Source organism: Lytechinus variegatus, chromosome 10, assembly GCF_018143015.1.
Source record: "Lytechinus variegatus isolate NC3 chromosome 10, Lvar_3.0, whole genome shotgun sequence".
In the NCBI taxonomy this organism is placed as follows: domain Eukaryota; kingdom Metazoa; phylum Echinodermata; class Echinoidea; order Temnopleuroida; family Toxopneustidae; genus Lytechinus; species Lytechinus variegatus.
In genome coordinates, this window is record NC_054749.1 from 11,438,182 (window position 1) to 11,456,204 (window position 18,023).

General features: G+C 35.3%; 1 protein-coding gene across 12 annotated transcripts in view; it reads right to left on the reverse strand.

Moving 5' to 3' along the window:
• Positions 1–18,023, reverse strand: part of LOC121422981 (voltage-dependent T-type calcium channel subunit alpha-1I-like) — a 143,971-nt gene that overhangs the window by 56,354 nt on the left and 69,594 nt on the right. For 11 of the 12 annotated variants that reach the window (XM_041618239.1, XM_041618243.1, XM_041618242.1 and 8 more), the window contains 6 exons: positions 15,313–15,427; positions 13,990–14,145; positions 7,668–7,809; positions 6,622–6,803; positions 5,810–6,006; positions 4,968–5,196 (listed from right to left, as the gene is read on the reverse strand). In XM_041618239.1, the coding sequence (XP_041474173.1) occupies positions 4,968–5,196; positions 5,810–6,006; positions 6,622–6,803; positions 7,668–7,809; positions 13,990–14,145; positions 15,313–15,427 (1,021 nt within the window). The remainder of the gene's footprint in view (positions 1–4,967; positions 5,197–5,809; positions 6,007–6,621; positions 6,804–7,667; positions 7,810–13,989; positions 14,146–15,312; positions 15,428–18,023) is intronic. The other variant, XM_041618238.1, reaches the window with a different exon arrangement.

Below are 18,023 nucleotides of genomic sequence, written 5' to 3' on the forward strand. Positions count from 1 at the left end.
CAAAGACTTTTATCAACAAAGTTTGAATTAAAACAGATTTCAAGTAAACAGATTTTAATCTGTAAAGATTGATTAACAAAGATATTCTACAAAGAATTGATTATCAACTTCAGCTCATGGGATTAAAAATGATTTAGAATCTGATTTGGAACCCAAGAAGAGAGTAATCCATTGATTTTTTTTTCATCTGACAACTTTTCTCAATTTTGATTGGCTAAGAAAACTGTTCCTATGGTATGGTATTATAGGATAAAACATATTTTACACCTGTCAAGTCCTTTAATTAAAATTCTCCCAAGTTCATCACTCATACGTAAACTAGCTAGTGCGTAATTCATGAACTACTTCATGAAATAGTTCCCAGGTTAAGTACGGAATAGAGGGAGTTAGTTTTAGAGCACCTATGAACTTAAATCCTTTGATCCTCTTTGGATTGAATCTTATAACACCCAATCTAAAAACATTGATTACTATTCAATCATTTTAATTTCTTTCTATCATTTCTATTTTAGAATGCCTTTACTTTTTGAAGGAAATACTATGTAAATTCTTTGATATTTCTTTATCCTACTTAACCTTTATGTACGATGAGACATAGACAAAAAGTTTTTATTTGATCTTTATAAAGGCTTTTGGTGGGTGAACTTTTTTTATATTAAGAAGGGTAAAAAGACGTACCAAATCTAAACGAATGACTATAGATTTCGAAGACACACAAATTATTCAAAAAAAGACGTGTTTTACTCCAACAATTTGTCATTCCCAAGATATTGCAGTTCAAACATTTTTGGTTTATAATTTGTTTCTACTGTGCATTCCATTTCTTATGTTACTTAAGCGTTTTGTCAATATGATTATTGTGTTGTATGGTGATAAAAATAAAACAAACAAAAATACAATTTATACTGTGCAATACCATCTCAGCTTTCACAGCAAAATGCGTGTATCAACATTGCAATGCATTGCATGCTATGTGAAACATGCTTCAATTCATGCACTTTTCTATCCATCGTCATTGCTAAAACTCTTCAAAATAACTAATCTTCTTAAAACCCACATGCCCATATTCTGAAGTCAGGTTTAACTCTGTTCAAAAATTATGGGAGCCAAAAATTCAAAAATTCCATTTACATTGTATATTTCTTATGTTTAATATTTTGTTTATTTTGCTTTCATAATGAAGAAAAAATACTTCAGCTGCTATCATTCACAGACAAATTATGGAAAATTTAACTGTCAAATGAGTTAAAAATCTTAATGTGTACTGTAGAGATTTCCCCTCCCCCCATTAGCTCTCCATAGTTAAACCACAACTTTAAACCAGGGTTTGATTCAAACCTGAGTTCAAAATACTGGCCCCTGTGTCTTTGTTTGCACAGCAAACACATATTCATTTAGACAAGAAGGAAAAAAAAAGAAGTTTCTGTCATAATTTGTTTCAATATCATTAGAAGTTTTCCATTGTAAAGAATAATATAATCAGGTAAGGCAAAATTTTGTTTTTTCCCTTGTAGAATAAATAGCTTTTACTGTCTGGAGCTGCCAATTTAATAGAAATAATCTAATATTTTTCTTATGTTCTTTCCTGGATATTTCTTTGAAGTACTACACCAAATCCTAAAAATATAAACCATAGAATGTATGTTTAAAAAAATGGATTTGATTTATTTTTTATTTGTTCGGATAAAAAAATTCTTTTATATTATTTAGAATGAAAAGAAAGGGAAATAAGGAGGAAAAGGATATCATTATTGATATCTATGAATTCTTTTGATTTCTTTCTCAATTTTCAAATAATTTAGAATGCATCTTATGAAGTTGCTTTAAAGGTGTAGATCTGTCATGTGAAACTTCCCCTTTGAACATTTCTAAGCTACGTATACATGAAGCAGTGGTGCACATGGACACAAACTGATTTACCCGGCAACATCCAGTAAGGCACGTCCGCAACCAACCAAGGTACGAGCACTTCTGTCATGGGATGGAAGAGCAGGATGAAGTGAAATATGATGACGCCAAACATGATGGTGGCAATGAATATCGCAATGACGAGGAAGAGGATGATGGTAATGATGATGTTAACAGTCATGATTATGATGACATAGATGATGATAAGGATGATGGAGACGATGACGATGATGGTGATGATGGAGATGGCAATGGTGATGGTGATGATGATGATGATAGTAATAGTGATAATAGTGATACTACTGATAATACTGATGATAATCGTGATGATGACAATGATGAAGATGGTGGTAATGATGATGATAATGATGATGATGCTAATGATGATGATGATGATGCTAATGATGATGATGATGCTAATGATGATGAGAATGATGTGGTAATAGTGATATGATGATGAAGAGGAGGAAGCTAACACTGATGATGCTGCTGCTGATGGTGATGACACTAGTGATAATGGTGATTGTGATGATGATGATGATGATGATGGTGGTGGTGGTGGTGGTGGTGTTGGTCATGGTGATATGATGATGAGGATACTGATGATGATGATAATGATGGTAGTTTTGGTGTTGGTAATGGTGATATGATGAGAAGGAGGATGCTGATGATGATGGTGATGCCACTGTTTATAATGGTGATTGTGGTGGTGGGGATGATGATGATGATGACGATGATGATGATGATAATGATGACAATGATGATGGAGAAACATCATGCTAATCAAACTTCCAATACTGCTACTGATGATGCAAAAAGATATCAATATGCAAAAATAAAACAAAGACCTAATGGCCAGAAGGAGCTAACCCACCTTCAAAGTAAACCCATAACATTAAAATAATGAATAATCGTAAGACGCACAATTTAGGGCTTAAAAGCAAAAATAAGGGAATCACCAAACTTGAGAGTGGGCCAAGGGATACAGATATAGGTAATAACAACAAAACAAATCATTATATCATTCAGTCAATTACAAGAAGTAGGGTAAACTGAATAATATTGTCATCGATTCTCCCCATTAATCTTATTATTTGATTTTCTAAACTAAAATGAAGAGTTCATATAGTACTGAGAAAGCTCTGGATAAAAATATATGAGAATTCATAGTAAAATCAATGAGTGGTGTATTCTATTCTTTAAATCAAACTATTAATTTCCTTTTTTAATGACATTTGGTACAGCAGCTATCATAGTACCATACTCATATTTTCATTAATATTATTATCATTTATTATTATTAGATTAATTAATTATTACTACTTGATGAATGTTGGGTGGGTGTAGAGTGTGAGACAGTAAACATGCATGAACAGCTGACGTGGACTAGTTGTGATGAGAAAGCTATAAAAACAGCATAACAACATCATGCAAACAAGACTATATACAAATGAATATAAAAATTAAATTAAACATACATGTGTATCAATCATGCATGAACTGAAATAAACATGCACATTCAAACATTCCTCCCATCCCATGCAAAAAAAGGGAACAGATTTCATGATTTGAAAAGAGAGTGCAATCATTCAATAAATTGTTTCTCATACTCAAGCCACATTCAAACATACACGTACTGTACAGACCTATTTGGAAATGTCCAAACTTAAACCCACAGTACACATAGAGCAAGAAACCATATATTTAGAAGTTCATCTAGTCAGTGGCCATGCTAGCATCACTGAGCTATACTTCTACAGAGTGTGTTAGGAGAAAAGGTTAATACATGTAGTTTCTTTGCAGTCCTTTAGTCCGGATATTCTGCACACCTTGACAGCAACGGAAAGTAGAGAGTCCATGCAAGCAGAAGTCATCTGCTCCGTGCAACAGCAACTGTACAACCACTACTGCTTTTGTGCCAAAAAATATGCCGTAAAGCAAGAAAGTCACTGCGGAAAGAATTCTGTGAAGTAGGAAGAAGGGTGTAGAATGGCATTCCGACCCGACCCGTCCCTTTGCCGTGCAAAATTTTTCAAAAACAGCCATATCGAGATAAGAGCAAGCATTTGGGTTCCTTTTTGCTGTGTAAAGATCAACCTTGATTTAGGTGGGTATAAGATTAATAAGTTTATATGAACAAAGACTGTGTAAACAAACACACAGTATGTTCATATCTAAGTTGGAGAGGAGAAGTTAAATCTCATGCATAAACAAGTTAAAGGTTTTTTGAACGGACAGGTGCCCATCCAATAGTGTTTACTTTTTATAAATAAAAAATGTTTGAGCTAAATCCTAGTTAAACTCTTTAGATTATTTCAAGCAAACTTAATCTGATAAATCTTCAAGTGAGCACATTTTAACAATTCATGTAAATTTGCACATCTGCTATCATGTTTTAAGAAACAGCATAGGATTAAAAACCAATCTTCTATTCTTGACATAGTAGTGGAAAGTTTCCTGTTTCTCCTCGAGCTATGACTTCAGTGTCATATTCCGGTTCCATGACATTTGCTCTGGCGACAATTGCTCCAATGGGAAATCTGCATGTTAAGCCAAACAAGACCTAACCTCTAAAACTAATTAAACCCAAATCCTTATATTTACATTATTCTGAACCAAAAACTCTATTAAAATCCTGAGTATAACCCCTAGCCCAGTGAGATTGAGACAAGAGCAAATAATCGTGTCGGTTCAGGAACGCCCTTAGCACCACACTTTCATGCATTGTGCAATAAAGCCTTTCGTGCGCATTAGGGCATTGCCTAAGGTCGTTCCTGCACCGGTGAGGGGCGCGGAAGTGTGGTGCCCGAGGGCGTTTCTGCACCAACACGAGGAAATGTCGCAGGAGCATATGTCGTGTCACCCATATTCCCTGGGTTTCACTTCCTCCTTGTAAGAGTATATCCATATAGAAACTGCGCAACACAAATTCACGATTATTCATTAATACTACAGAGCCCACAGGTCACACCAATGAAAATGAACTCCAACCGACCAACGGTATGCCATTGAAAAAAAACATAAGAGAGTTGGTTTCTGTGGCATATCAATCTACTTACTGCCTCATCTATGGCATCAGGATCTTCAATATTGCTATAGGTTGTTGGTTGCGTCCCTTCCGTCTGTAGATCCTTGTTGTCCTCCAGCCCATCAACCGGTACCTGGGTGTCGGCTTGGGGGATGGCCGTTACTGATCCGCCATTGCAGGAGATGTAGGACGTCCGTCGGCTGTCGTTGTTGTCGCTGTCGGGTAGGTAGCCGTTGTGAGAACCATCATGTAGGGAGCTTCTGTACATGATAAATGGAATGGAATAGTGGCCGAAAATTTTGAGGTAACTCTTCCGAGATTCCTTCGTGTGTTGTGAATGAAAGTTAAATATTTTATGGAATGGAATAGAAATTACCACTAGAATTGACAAAAAAAAACTTGTCAAAGAGTTATATATTCCAGGTGTCCATTTGACAATGCTATGTACATGAAAACCCAGATAAAGATTTTTTGCAATTTAAGGGTCAAACATCTATAACATGTAAAGTGGATAATGGTTGCTGAGGACAAAACTATTAATGAAAACATATGAGTAAAAGTAAAAAAAAAAATAACCTTACAGGATCTGGTTCTAAAAGTGAATTTAAAGAAAGTAAAAAATGAAGAAAAGAACCATTCTGATAAGAGGATAATGATATAATCTGGAAAAAAATCTGAGTATGAAAATAAAGTGAATATTATTATTCGATAATACTGAAAAAGGGAATGGCTATAGATGGACCTTACACTCATTCAGCTACATCTACAAATTAAGTAAAAAGAGTCTTGAGAACTAAATCAACAAGACAATTAAATCTTAAAACTTACATGTATATTAAAAAAAAAGAGACAAAGTTTGAAATCAAAACCTACCTGCTTATACTGACTGAAGAATGGCTATCATTATCCTGCCCGAGCTCATCGCCCAGTTGGTAGGGGGTGAGAAAGTTGCCCCCTGGTTTCTGGTCCTGGGGTGAATTGCTCCTCAAGCTGCCCCCTTTATGACTGTTCACACTGTTGGCGCTGGGACTACGTGGGAGTCGGGGCGACCCCCTGATGTTTAACGATGACTAGGGTGAGAGAGAGAGAGAGAGAAAGAAAAGTTGAGCAGAAGTCCTTTACAGAAATATCAAGCTAATGGCTAGCTAGTGAATTGGTTCATAAGCTTGTTAAAGGCATGCAGAATTTTTTATAAAGGATCTTAAAGAAAGCCTGTACCGTTTGCTAGCTTGTAATCGTTTTGGAGGCCCCGTTTTACTGAGAGTTACGATTGATTGGTCCAATCAACCACAACGATGGAAAGTCAGCAACATCAACATCTAAAAGACATATTTGTTCAAAATATTTTCTCGATATACGATGTATATTCCTACATTCATGGTTTTCTTCACGATTCGGTATGCTTCTCTGTTTTTAAAGGACATTGCGCAAGTTTCCTAAAGAAAAAAATTATGGCATTGATGGATTTCCATTTACTTGAGGCTGATTGCATCAATCCCAACTCTGTGTAAAATGGGCCCATATCATCATATCAGATTTCTAATAACAAATGAAAACTTTAGCTTTCAAGGCTACTATCAGCCAATCAAATTGAATGACTTCACTAGCTTTAAACTGTTACTACGAATTTGCTATTGTAACAAGTTTTGTTAAACAGGGATCCAAAACTCTGTTCATATACTTACCAAAGACTGAGAGTCCGAGTCCCATGACCTTGTGTCGTGATCAATGAAGCTTCCTCTAAAAGCCCTCTGCATATCAACGTTGGGTGAGCCTTGGGGCGTGGCTGCGGTATGGGTAATGATAGGGGGACTCAGGGGGTGGCTACCCCCTTCAGGAGGGGGCCCGGTTATTGCTAGTTTTCCACCTGTTTGAAGTGCAAAGAGTAGAATTCATTGATGAGGTTTCAAAAATCAAATAAAAGATGGAACATTATTCAAACAATACGCATTTCCAACAATATCAGTATTAAGATATGACTACTCAATAAAAACTTTGTCACTCTCCCTTGGCTTATGTGTTTCAACTATAGCAAATATACAGAGGTTAGATAATTTGTCAATGCCAGAGTGAGTATTGTGCATTATTTGTTTTATGATATATATCCACCCAAACTCAACGTTTCAACAAGTGTGTTCTTGTCGTCTTCAGGGGAATGTTTTCTCCCGACAATGAAAAGAACACACTTGTCAAAACGTCGAGTTTGGGTGGTTCTTTTCAGGACCAACATTTGCCCAAGAAAGATACATGTTGTACTGTGAAACCTACTACACTAATGAGACTAGATTCACTATGTACTGTGGAAGGCTCTTATTTGACACGGGGAGAGCCCGGGGGGGGGGGGGGCACTCAGTATATAATGCAGAGTGGGTACGTGCCATGGACGGAACCCCCATTTTTACACTCAAATTTCCATTCCAAGGCATAGCATTTTTGTCTTACTGAATAAAAGAACAAAGAAAGACGCTCAAAAGCATAGCATTTTCTTCTTATCAAGAAAAAAGAAATCCGCTCCACACCCACGGCACCACCCACCACATTTTTGGTCGAGTGCCCCCCCCCCTCCCCCCACCCCCCTCCCCCCCCCCGGGGGGGGGCAGAGCCTTTGGCCTCTAGTCTTTACTCTCTACCTGTTATTGGTTCAAGTGTCAAACATGAGTCTGTACTCACAGACTAGCATGAACTTGTGGAGAAAGATGCTTTTTTTAATGAAGAGATACTTATTACTTACTGTTATCTTTATCTGATGCTACTGACAAGACATCATCCTTGATCTCATCCAAGTTCTTCTCCTCCTTCTCGTTCTCTTCATTCTCTTCTTCCTCGTCCTCGCTACCCGGTTTATCACCCAAGTTTGCTTCTTTCTGCTCAGGCTATGTGTACCAAGAAGAAATATGATAATTTGCTTTTGTGTTTTACTTTTGGAAAAAAATACAATATACATATCTCAATTTATATACGCAAATGTCTGTGGTAATACTACCATTTTATTTTGCTCTGTTAGATATAACAATTTAAAAAAAATTAATTTGGAAAAAAAATGTTATTTCAAAGTTAATGCTGACCCACAGGGGAAACCAAGGGGGCATTTCAGGAAACCAATTTTCACTGTAAACTGTTATAAGCTACTGAAATCCTTGCATGTGATTGGCTCAGAACAACTTAGTGAAAACTGCTGATGTAGAGGTTTTGCAGACCCCGCAGTGAAAACATATGGCAGCATTTCATAAAACAAATAGTGTTTTTCTTGGGGAGAGGGGGCTGACAACTGTTATAAGCTACTGAAATCCTTGCAGCTGATTGGCTCAGAATAAATTAGTCAGAGACAACCACTTATTGTTTACTTTATGAAATACTCTCCATATCCAGACTTAAAACCAGAAGGGAAACCAGCTGTCATGACACAAACACATGATGTCAGCAGTTTCCAGGTGTCTGATAATTTGGATGCAATTATGGAATAATCACATAAATACAAAAAAAGGAATGAATGTAGAATTTGATAAGTTCTTCACTCAATTAATTAAAAAACCTTTAGTTTTAGAAAAAAATATTCACACATGTTATGATTATTTAAAATTAATTGTAGAATAATTTTTAAATGTTTTGATTTTCTGACTAATAAACTCCACAAATCCCATCACTGTCAAGTAGATTGAAAATAACCATTTCATCCATCTTTTTTAGTGAAATAATGCAAAGATACACATACATGTAGGCCTACCAATGTTATCACTATAATTCACACTTATCCACACAAAATCAAAAGAATCAGGCAATTTCCTAAAAAATGCATTAATATAAAATTGCATACAATTCTTTTTTTTATGATTTAAATGCAAATAAAGAGCAACAAGCATGAAACAGTGGAGAGAATGCATGCATTATAAGAATGCAGTGTAATCATCAAGTGAGAGTTTAAAATAACAAACACAGAAATTAAATTGAAGGCATTACAGAGTGGTTTAAATTATCTTTAAAGGGGAATGAAACCTTTGGAATAAGTAGGCTTATGTGGAAACAGAAAAATCAAAGAATAAGAACAAAGAACGTTTGAGAAAAATCGGACAAATAGTGAGAAAGTTATGGGCATTTGAATATTGCAATCACTAGTGGTATGGAGATTGTTCCATTGGCAATGCGACAAGGATATGTGTGATGTCACATGTGAACAACTTTCCCTTTGATGGACTATAAAATACCCTCAAAATGTCTCTTCCTGCTTTTTCTTGTGGTGATGCAAACTCTTTATCCATGATGTATTCTTTAAAAATCTGTATTCCATGCCTCCTATAGAAATAATACATGATCTACTGATAGATGTGATAAAAGAGGCAATTAAAGCGAAAAATGTACTTAAGGTAATGGGGAGAGATGTTCACAAGTGACTTCACACATCTTTGTCGCATCGCCAATTTGAGGATCTCCATAGCATTAGTGATCACAATATTCAAATGCTCATAACTTTCTCATTATTTGTCCGATTTTTCTCAAACTTTCGTTGATCTGTTTCTTTGATTTTTCTGTTTTCACACAAGCTATCTTGTACCAAGGTTTCATTCTCCTTTAAAATCTAATATATCATTAATACTTTCTCACATGCCTTGATAGATATTCAACATGATAATGATGACCTTAACTAAGTCCCAATATTTCACAATGTTTGTTTAGCTGAAATTAGATTTTATTTCTTTCAAAAATATCAAAGTTTATCATCATTGTTCAGTAAAAATCTTCAAAAACTTTAATTATCTGTACATGTATGTTTATTTGCTAGAGCAAAGCCATAATAAATCATCTTATATCAAAGGCTTAAACCTGACAACTTAGTTTCACCCTTTACATGTAACTTAACATCAGTTACAGACTCCATACTTATTTCCTCTATTTGTTTCATTACATGTAACAATAGCTTCACAGAATACTCTTTTGTAATATGAATAATTGATATAAAATCAATCAGAGCATATCAAAACTCATTACTGGAAAAAAATCCCTCAGTGAAAAGCCAATAAGAAGTGTGAATTCATTAAACATGTACAGTTAAATCATAATTCTTATTTGTGCATTCATTTCTGGATGCTTGGAGTAGTAGGAATAAACAGAGCATGTTATAAATCTAATTCCATTTCTGAATGCAACATACGTATCTATTACAAAACAAACAAAATAAAAAAAGCTTTTCACTATTCTATTGATGATGAGGATGACACTGATGAGGAACTGCATTTGTATAGTGCCATTTGTATGTGAACAGGGCTAAATCTTGTCTCCTTCCCGCATTCATTATGCATACAGTCGGGTCTGCTCAAGTTGATGTAATCACATACACCATAAATATAAATTCGTGAAATAAAGCCCCTAGACAGCTTGCGTACGGGACAGGTCTGTTGCCATGGAAATGACATTTGGATGATTTTTTTTTTGGTTCCCTACCATGTGCCATTTGAGCCAGCACCACAGAAAATGAATGATTGTTTTTTTATGTGAAAAAAGCCCTTCTTTCTTCACATTGTTCTTGATTCCACTTCCGTCAGAGATGCATCATCATACATAACCCGCCCTGCGCAATGTGAGTTTTCTTGAACAGCTCAAACATAAAAATTAACAATGAAGGGGATAATGCTTAAATCTTTTTACTGAGAGTAAATGTTAAATGAAGATTCTAAACTGAAGATGATATTCATAAAACACCATTACAGCAAAATGTGGATGAAAATAAGAAATAGAGCTACACGTCACTTTCACAAAAAAAAATAATTCTCCTTTAAAAAAGATATTTTATTCAAAATTTAAAAAAAGATCATGAAACTTATCTAGATGTGTACAACAGCTATCTTCAAACAAATTATTTTCCCTTTCTAACTTATTTTTTGGCAAAGCCAACAATTTAGTTCATTTTGATGTTATATGATCTACAAGTTGCCAATTAAAATAACCCTATGAAATATCACAATGACAGAGGAAAATTCATCGCATAGGGTTGGCACCAAGGATGGCCAATAATGAGTACGTTTCTGGACTTTGAATTAAAAGGTCAGGATTCAAGTCCCACCATGGCAAGGTGTTTTTTCTACATCTGCCACTCTCCACTCGGGTGTGGTAAATGAGTCAGAATGAATTCCTAGAATGCTCAAGTACCTGGTCAGGGTAGTAGCCTGCTAATGTCAGGGTAATTGTATGCGAAGCTTAGATACATTGTATTTAAGGTTACACACCATTAATAATAATAATAATAGGCATTTATATAGCGCCATCTATCTAGAAATATTCTATTCTGAGGTGCGATGTTATTATTATTATTACCCCAGCTTTAGCTCGAGCTGCCTTTCAGCGCTCATGCATTCAAGGAATTAATCCTGTCGGGTACCCATTCACCTCACCTGGGTTGAGTGCAGCACAATGCGGATAAATTTCTTGCTGAAGGAAATTATGCCATGGCTGGGGTTCGAGCCCACAACCCTCTGTTTCAAAGTCAGAAGACTAATCCACTGGGCCACAACACTCAACATTCACTGCAATCTTCATAATTCAGAGGGTCTAGGATGTTAGCATTTTAATAGGGTTTTTTAGTTAATAATGTAAAGATAACAATAAGACTTTAGTTTTTGGAGGTTAGGTTTCATGTTTGGCTTAATATGTGCAGATTTGACATCAGAGCAATCGTCGCCCAGGCAAATGTCCCAGAACCGTATTTTACGTGCTACAGGCCTATAAATATAGCAGACTGTAATCAGTATCATGATTAACTGTACAACAGCATACCATGTTTTTTAAACCTGACCAACATTACAGAAGTAGCTATTCGAAGCATGATATTCACACAACTCACTCCAATATCCATTCTAATCATAAGTGGTACAAGGCAGCCAAACCCTAGAAGCAAATGTGCAACAGGACCCCACTGCACAAAACATTTGTTTGAAAATAACTGAGGAGAAAATACCTCAAATTTAGCTGCCTTTTTCAGAAATTTTTCTCAAAAACGATTGAAAAAATGAAACACAACTTCATTTCAACCAATCAAAAAACACAAACTTTGTCTGCAACAGGCCAAAGATTATTTGGGACTTAGATGTATGATTGATTTTTAAAAGTTGCATTCAAACATAAATTTTGTGCAATATGGCCCTGAATATACATCATATGAACCAATGAACCATGTAGCTTTGATGAAACGTATACTCACCGTGATGTATCCACCATGTGATATAAAGCAGATATATGACACGATGAGATGAGATTGGGGGCGTGGTTGGTGAGGGTTGGGCCGGGTTTAGGGCGTGGCCAACGAGATGTGGGCGGGGCACCGGATGAGCAAGTGAGCAAGTAAATATCATTTGGAGTGAGAGATGAAGAATTCATAATAGCAAGTATGAGACAAAATGGGAGATAAATGGGTTATAATGTAAGAATATCCACCAGTTGAAAAAAAAAGCTGCACAACATTTTGCTCCCACGACAATCGCTCTGGGATTTAGTTTGGCTAGATGTATGGTTAGGGTTGCAATAGGGTTTTATATCAGGTTTAGGGCAAGGATAGGGTATAGTACTAAATCAAGGGTTTAATTTAGTTATTTGATTAGTGTTTGGAATTTACAGCAGAGCAATCATCATCAGAGAAATTGTCGTCAGAGAAAATGTCATGGAACCCCAAAAACACCATCTTTAAAAACATTATTTTGATAGGAGGAAGGACATGGTGCGTCCCTATCAAGAGCAATTAATTGACCCAAAAGGATTTAAAGGAGAATGAAAACCGTGGAATAAGTTAATTAGCTTGCATGAAAGCAACAAAATGCAAGCATAAGATCTGTAGAAGTTTGAGTAACCTTGGACAAGCAATAAGAAAGTTATTAGCACTTGAATGTCGAGAACACTAATGCTATCAATCCTCTCATTGGCATTGCAAACAAGATATGTGAAATTTTTCCCTTTGGACACTGAAAATATACCTATAACACATCTCATTTTAACAAGAGGACAAACAATTCATCCATGATAAAATGGTGAGAAACCGCACGTGAAAAAGCACCTCTAGGGAGTGTTTCATGAAAGTACTTGTCAGATGTTTTATCCGACGTTTTATCTGACTGTTACCATAGTAACAGTGCTTCTCAGTCAATAAAAATCAAGAAAAGTTGTCAGATCTGACAACTTGTCGGACAAATAGATTGATGAAACGATCCCTGATCTTGCGGAAGACTAAATAAAAAAGAAAATTTATATGAAATATGTACTAGAGTAATGGGGTAGTTTTACGTGTAGACATCAGAGATCTTGGTCGCGTTGCCAATGAGAGAATCTAAATAGCATTAGTGATCTCAATATTAAAATACTCATAACCTTAATATTATTCATTCAATCTTCCTTAAACATTCACTGATCCATTTCTTTGATTTTCTCTTTTTTATATGTATTCAACTGTTTTCAAGGGCTTCTATAACATCTTTTTATTTTCATTATTCATTCAATCTTACTCAAACTTTAATTGATCTGACTCTTATTTTTTTTCTTTTATATGAATTCAACTGGTTTCAAGTGGTTCTATATTGTTCTTTTTATTTCTATTATTCATGCAAACCTTCAAAATATCTTTGATCTGTTTTCTTTGATTTTATTTTTGATATGAATTCAACTTTTTCTGAGGTCTTCACTCTCCTTTAAATATAAGGGTTAAACACAGCACTTTATTTTAATGAGAAAAAAATAATGCAATCAATGTTATTTCATAAATAAATTCTATTTATATCTTATCTTCACAAATAAAAACAATGAAAAATATAGAGTGAGCAAAAATATCATCAGGACTTGCAATTTTTTTTTTTGCAATAAAATAAAGCACCAGAACGTTGTTAGATAAGAAATCCATCAACTTCAGAGAAGAGATTGCAATTATTTGTTCCACATTCGATAAGACCCAACCCTGCTCGCAGCAAACTACAAACCCTTATCCCCGCTTAATACCAGATAATCTGCAACCAACGGAAGGCAAAATAGAGCAAAATTGGCAAATGCTCCCACTGGTGATTTTGGTTGCCATGGTAACGTACCTCTGCGGAGAATCCCTCGACGAGGATGGCAACGAGAAGATTGAAGAGGACGTAGTTGCCGAACGTCATGAGAGCGATGAAATAGAGGGCAGCCCAGGGTGAAGTACGGGACATGCCGTTGTAGAGAACAACATTCCAGTCTTCTTGGGTCAATATCTGGAGTCGGGGGGGGGGGGGGATTTAGTCAGAATGTGGTTTATTACATATAAAGTACATAATATTATAGTAATAACTTGGTCGCATTTGTTCTACGGCGGCAGTTTTAACATTTTTTTTAACAGCTACATGTGGTTTTAGCAAAAATGAATAAAACGGCTGTTATCGACTCGCTGCAGAGCAAATGTGACCATGGTATTAATAAAAAAGAAGCAACCCTACTGGAAGGAACACCATGATCCAGTCTGTTCACAGTATGGAACACAATGTGAAATCACCTTCACACTGATTAAACTTGAGCATTTCAACAGTGTGAATCACATATTCACATAGGCTACTCTGCCAGCACAATGTGAACAGCCCCACCATAAAGGTAGCCACAGTGTGAAATTCCTTTTACACTATTAATTTGACCATTTTAAAGGTGTGGATAATATTTTCACACAGTCGAATATGTGAACACACTGTGATCACACTGAGAGACACTGTGTCCTTTCCAGCAGTGAATGACAAATGAATATCACAGAAAAAAATATATTTTCACATCCAAAATCAAACAACATTTACAAACACAATGTGGGTCAATTTCAATGCATTTGCCAGCAAAAGATTCTTAAACAGAAATGATTGTGCTTAGAAAGAATCAAGTAACACATAAGTAAATTAGGGTCAAACTAAAAGGAAAATTAAACATGATTATTCTGTTCATCCTCATTTATCATTTTAAAATTATTACAAACACTTTCCATGGACTCTTGTGCGATACAAGTGTTTATTTCACTGTAAAAACTGTGGTGTTAAAACTGACACCAATTGGTGTTAATAGAGGACCACACCCTGATGTGTTAAAATTACACCCTAAAGATTGAACATAACACCAAAGAGTGTAAATGTAACAACCAAAGGTGTTGTAATAACACCTATAAGTGTAAAACTAACACCACCAATTTAACACCGGTGTAAAATAACTGGTGTGGTCCTCTATGTACACCGGTTAACACCACAGTTTTTGCTGTGTTTTCAATCCAGGGTGAATCGCTCTGTGCCTCATGCATTAAAAACATAAATAACTTTGATCAAGAGTAAAAACATATTGCAAAGAAACATACTTTATTATATTATTTGCTATTTTCATTAAAAATGAATAAAAGTTTATTTTTTACTCACCTGGAATACTGTAACAATGGCCCAGAGAAGGGAATCAAAATTCTTTCTATCACAGATCTGTTCACCGTCAATATAGTCACAGAATTTACAGCCAAATATGTGCATTCCCAGAATGCTGCAATACATATAGACAAAAAATGATAAAATTCAAATAAATTTGGATTCTTATTCAAAATCAAATCCCAATCCAAAGTGGTAAATTTTCGTCATATGAAGATTCATCGATGCAATTGTTTTAATTTAAGAAGTATAACAATTATCAGTCTGTTTGAGAGGAGCTTATATTACTCAAATAAATAATTGTTTTCCCTTCATTTTAATAACATTACATCTAACAAAAGTTCACTTGGGAACAGAGATATGTATCTTCTAAAATATTAGTCATGTGCCAATGTCCTCTTTTTTAACATCACTATCAATAATTGATCAATAAAATGTATTTAATTTTACAAATAACAAGATGAGAGGTATATAACAGTATAAGGTCACTTTTTCTCATATCCTGATACATCTTTGATGTTAATCATAAGTAAATCAATTTCAAGAATTTAATTTCCTATGAGTGGACTCTGCATCAAATAACATCTAAAAACAAGCTGGCTTGCTATTCAAAAATAGCACTGAAGTAAATAAGATGACAGCGTTATCACAATAGCATTGACAGTTCTCTGCCGAATCCCGTTTCCCCAATCTATGGAGAAAAACAAACATCTAATTTGAAATAAAGTAGACTCAATCGCCTACACACTGCATATTGTTACGCATATTGTTACTAAGATACAGTGTATGTCTCAATAATTTCCGGTTGCTTTTCGTATGATCGTGTTAAAACATCAATGTTTAAAATCAATAGAGAAAACACATCGAACCTATACAATTTTTTTGCAGCAGTAGCAGAGGGACACTCCAGGAAGGGGGTAATGCAACCTTTCCTGCAACCTTTCCCTTCTCCATCTTTCTTTCTTTTGAGCCAATTGGCAAAGAAACTCATGAATAGAAAAATAAGAAAAGAACTAAACTATAAAGTTATGAATTCTATGAAATATATGAAGGTAAATAAAATAATCTTTTTCTCAGTCAGAGTTGATTATAGTTGTATAAATCAATCGCTTCTTGGCTAAAGTTGAATTGTATTTATAAAGAAAGATTAGTGACTGATGTTTTTTTATTCATAAAACAGGGGAGAAGGTAAATAGAATAGATTGCCAGCGATAATTGACTTTTTTTGTTCATTGACAGTTTCATTCTGCAAACAGGTACACATGTCTGTAGGGAACTGCTCTATAAGTTTGGATGTCCATCAGAATTTAATAATGGAGTCTGGAAACCAATTCTTTGGTCTATTTAGCCCCAGGTGATAGAATATACATGTATGTTGTTTGGGTAGAATACAGTGATGCGCACAGATACCTGGGCCCCCGTCTTACAAAGAGTTACGATTGATCCAATCAATTGAAACTGTATGGAAATCCATCAGAGTCAATCTTTTTTCTACAGGAAATGTGAAAAATGTCCTTTGTAAACGAAGGAGAACACACCGAACTGTCAAGAAATCAAATAATTTATGGAAGTACATTCATATCTAGACAAAAAATGTGAGCAAACATGCATTGAAAATTATGACTTTGCTGGCTTTTCATAGTTGCGATTGATCGGATCAATCGCAACTCTTTGTAAGACAGGCCCCTGTAACTTAAAATCATAAGGGGGGGGGGTACTAAGTGGGAAACAAGAAGTGGAGAAACATTTTCAAGCCAATTGATTTGTTCCATTTCTATCATGCTGTACCTGAGCATACAATGTCTGGGGTGGGAGTATTGGGGTAGGGGCATTAGGTCGGGGGGGGGGGGGTAAGACAGTGAAATAAGTATCAGTGATTACAGTCAAGCTTGAACTTGGGATTTAGTTCATAGTTGATTTTATTCAGCTAAAGCATATGATGACTACACCGGCTTTTCAGCACCTATAAATATAAGCTCTATCATATTCATCATGTTGTCTGCAGAATGTTATACAATTTTATGTCTTATGAAAATATTCCATTTCACAATACAGGCCTTCAACAAGCTTCAAATAAATTGGAAATGAATTGAAATAAATTGAATATGTAGCAACAATTCATATTCAAGAAATCCCCAATAAGGATTCTTATCAACAAATTGTATGTTTAAAAAAATCACATGTGCCAGTAATTTTGAACTTTTCTTCCTCAGAGTTCTTACTGTTTTTTGTATCTCCTAATGGTGAATACATGCAGAAATTGGTGGTAATAAAAAAAAACAAGGTAAAGTAATCTAATTTGCCTATTCCAGTTAAAACATTTCCAAAGACCAGTCTTTTAGGCACAGACTGAGGACACTACCACAGCGTTAATGTATAAAGAGATTTCCCCCTTGGGCGTAATGCTAGCATTCGATACTAACGTAATATGTACTCGAAACTGAGCTTTTACTTGCAAATTGGGCACAGTGCAATAAAAACAACCATTCAGAGAAGCCATAATTGATTTTGCCAGGTTTTTTCTTCATTTGATAGAGATATAGTGCGTGCATAGTGCCATTGGGACGTTCAACCACTGTAATTTTGAGGACATATGCTCAAGAAAAGCATGATTTTAGAGTTATGACATAAGTATGGCAACCTTTTGTGCATAGGAAGAATTCTCTACTCAAATCATCAGTGACTTTACGAACTGGAAGAAAACTCAACTG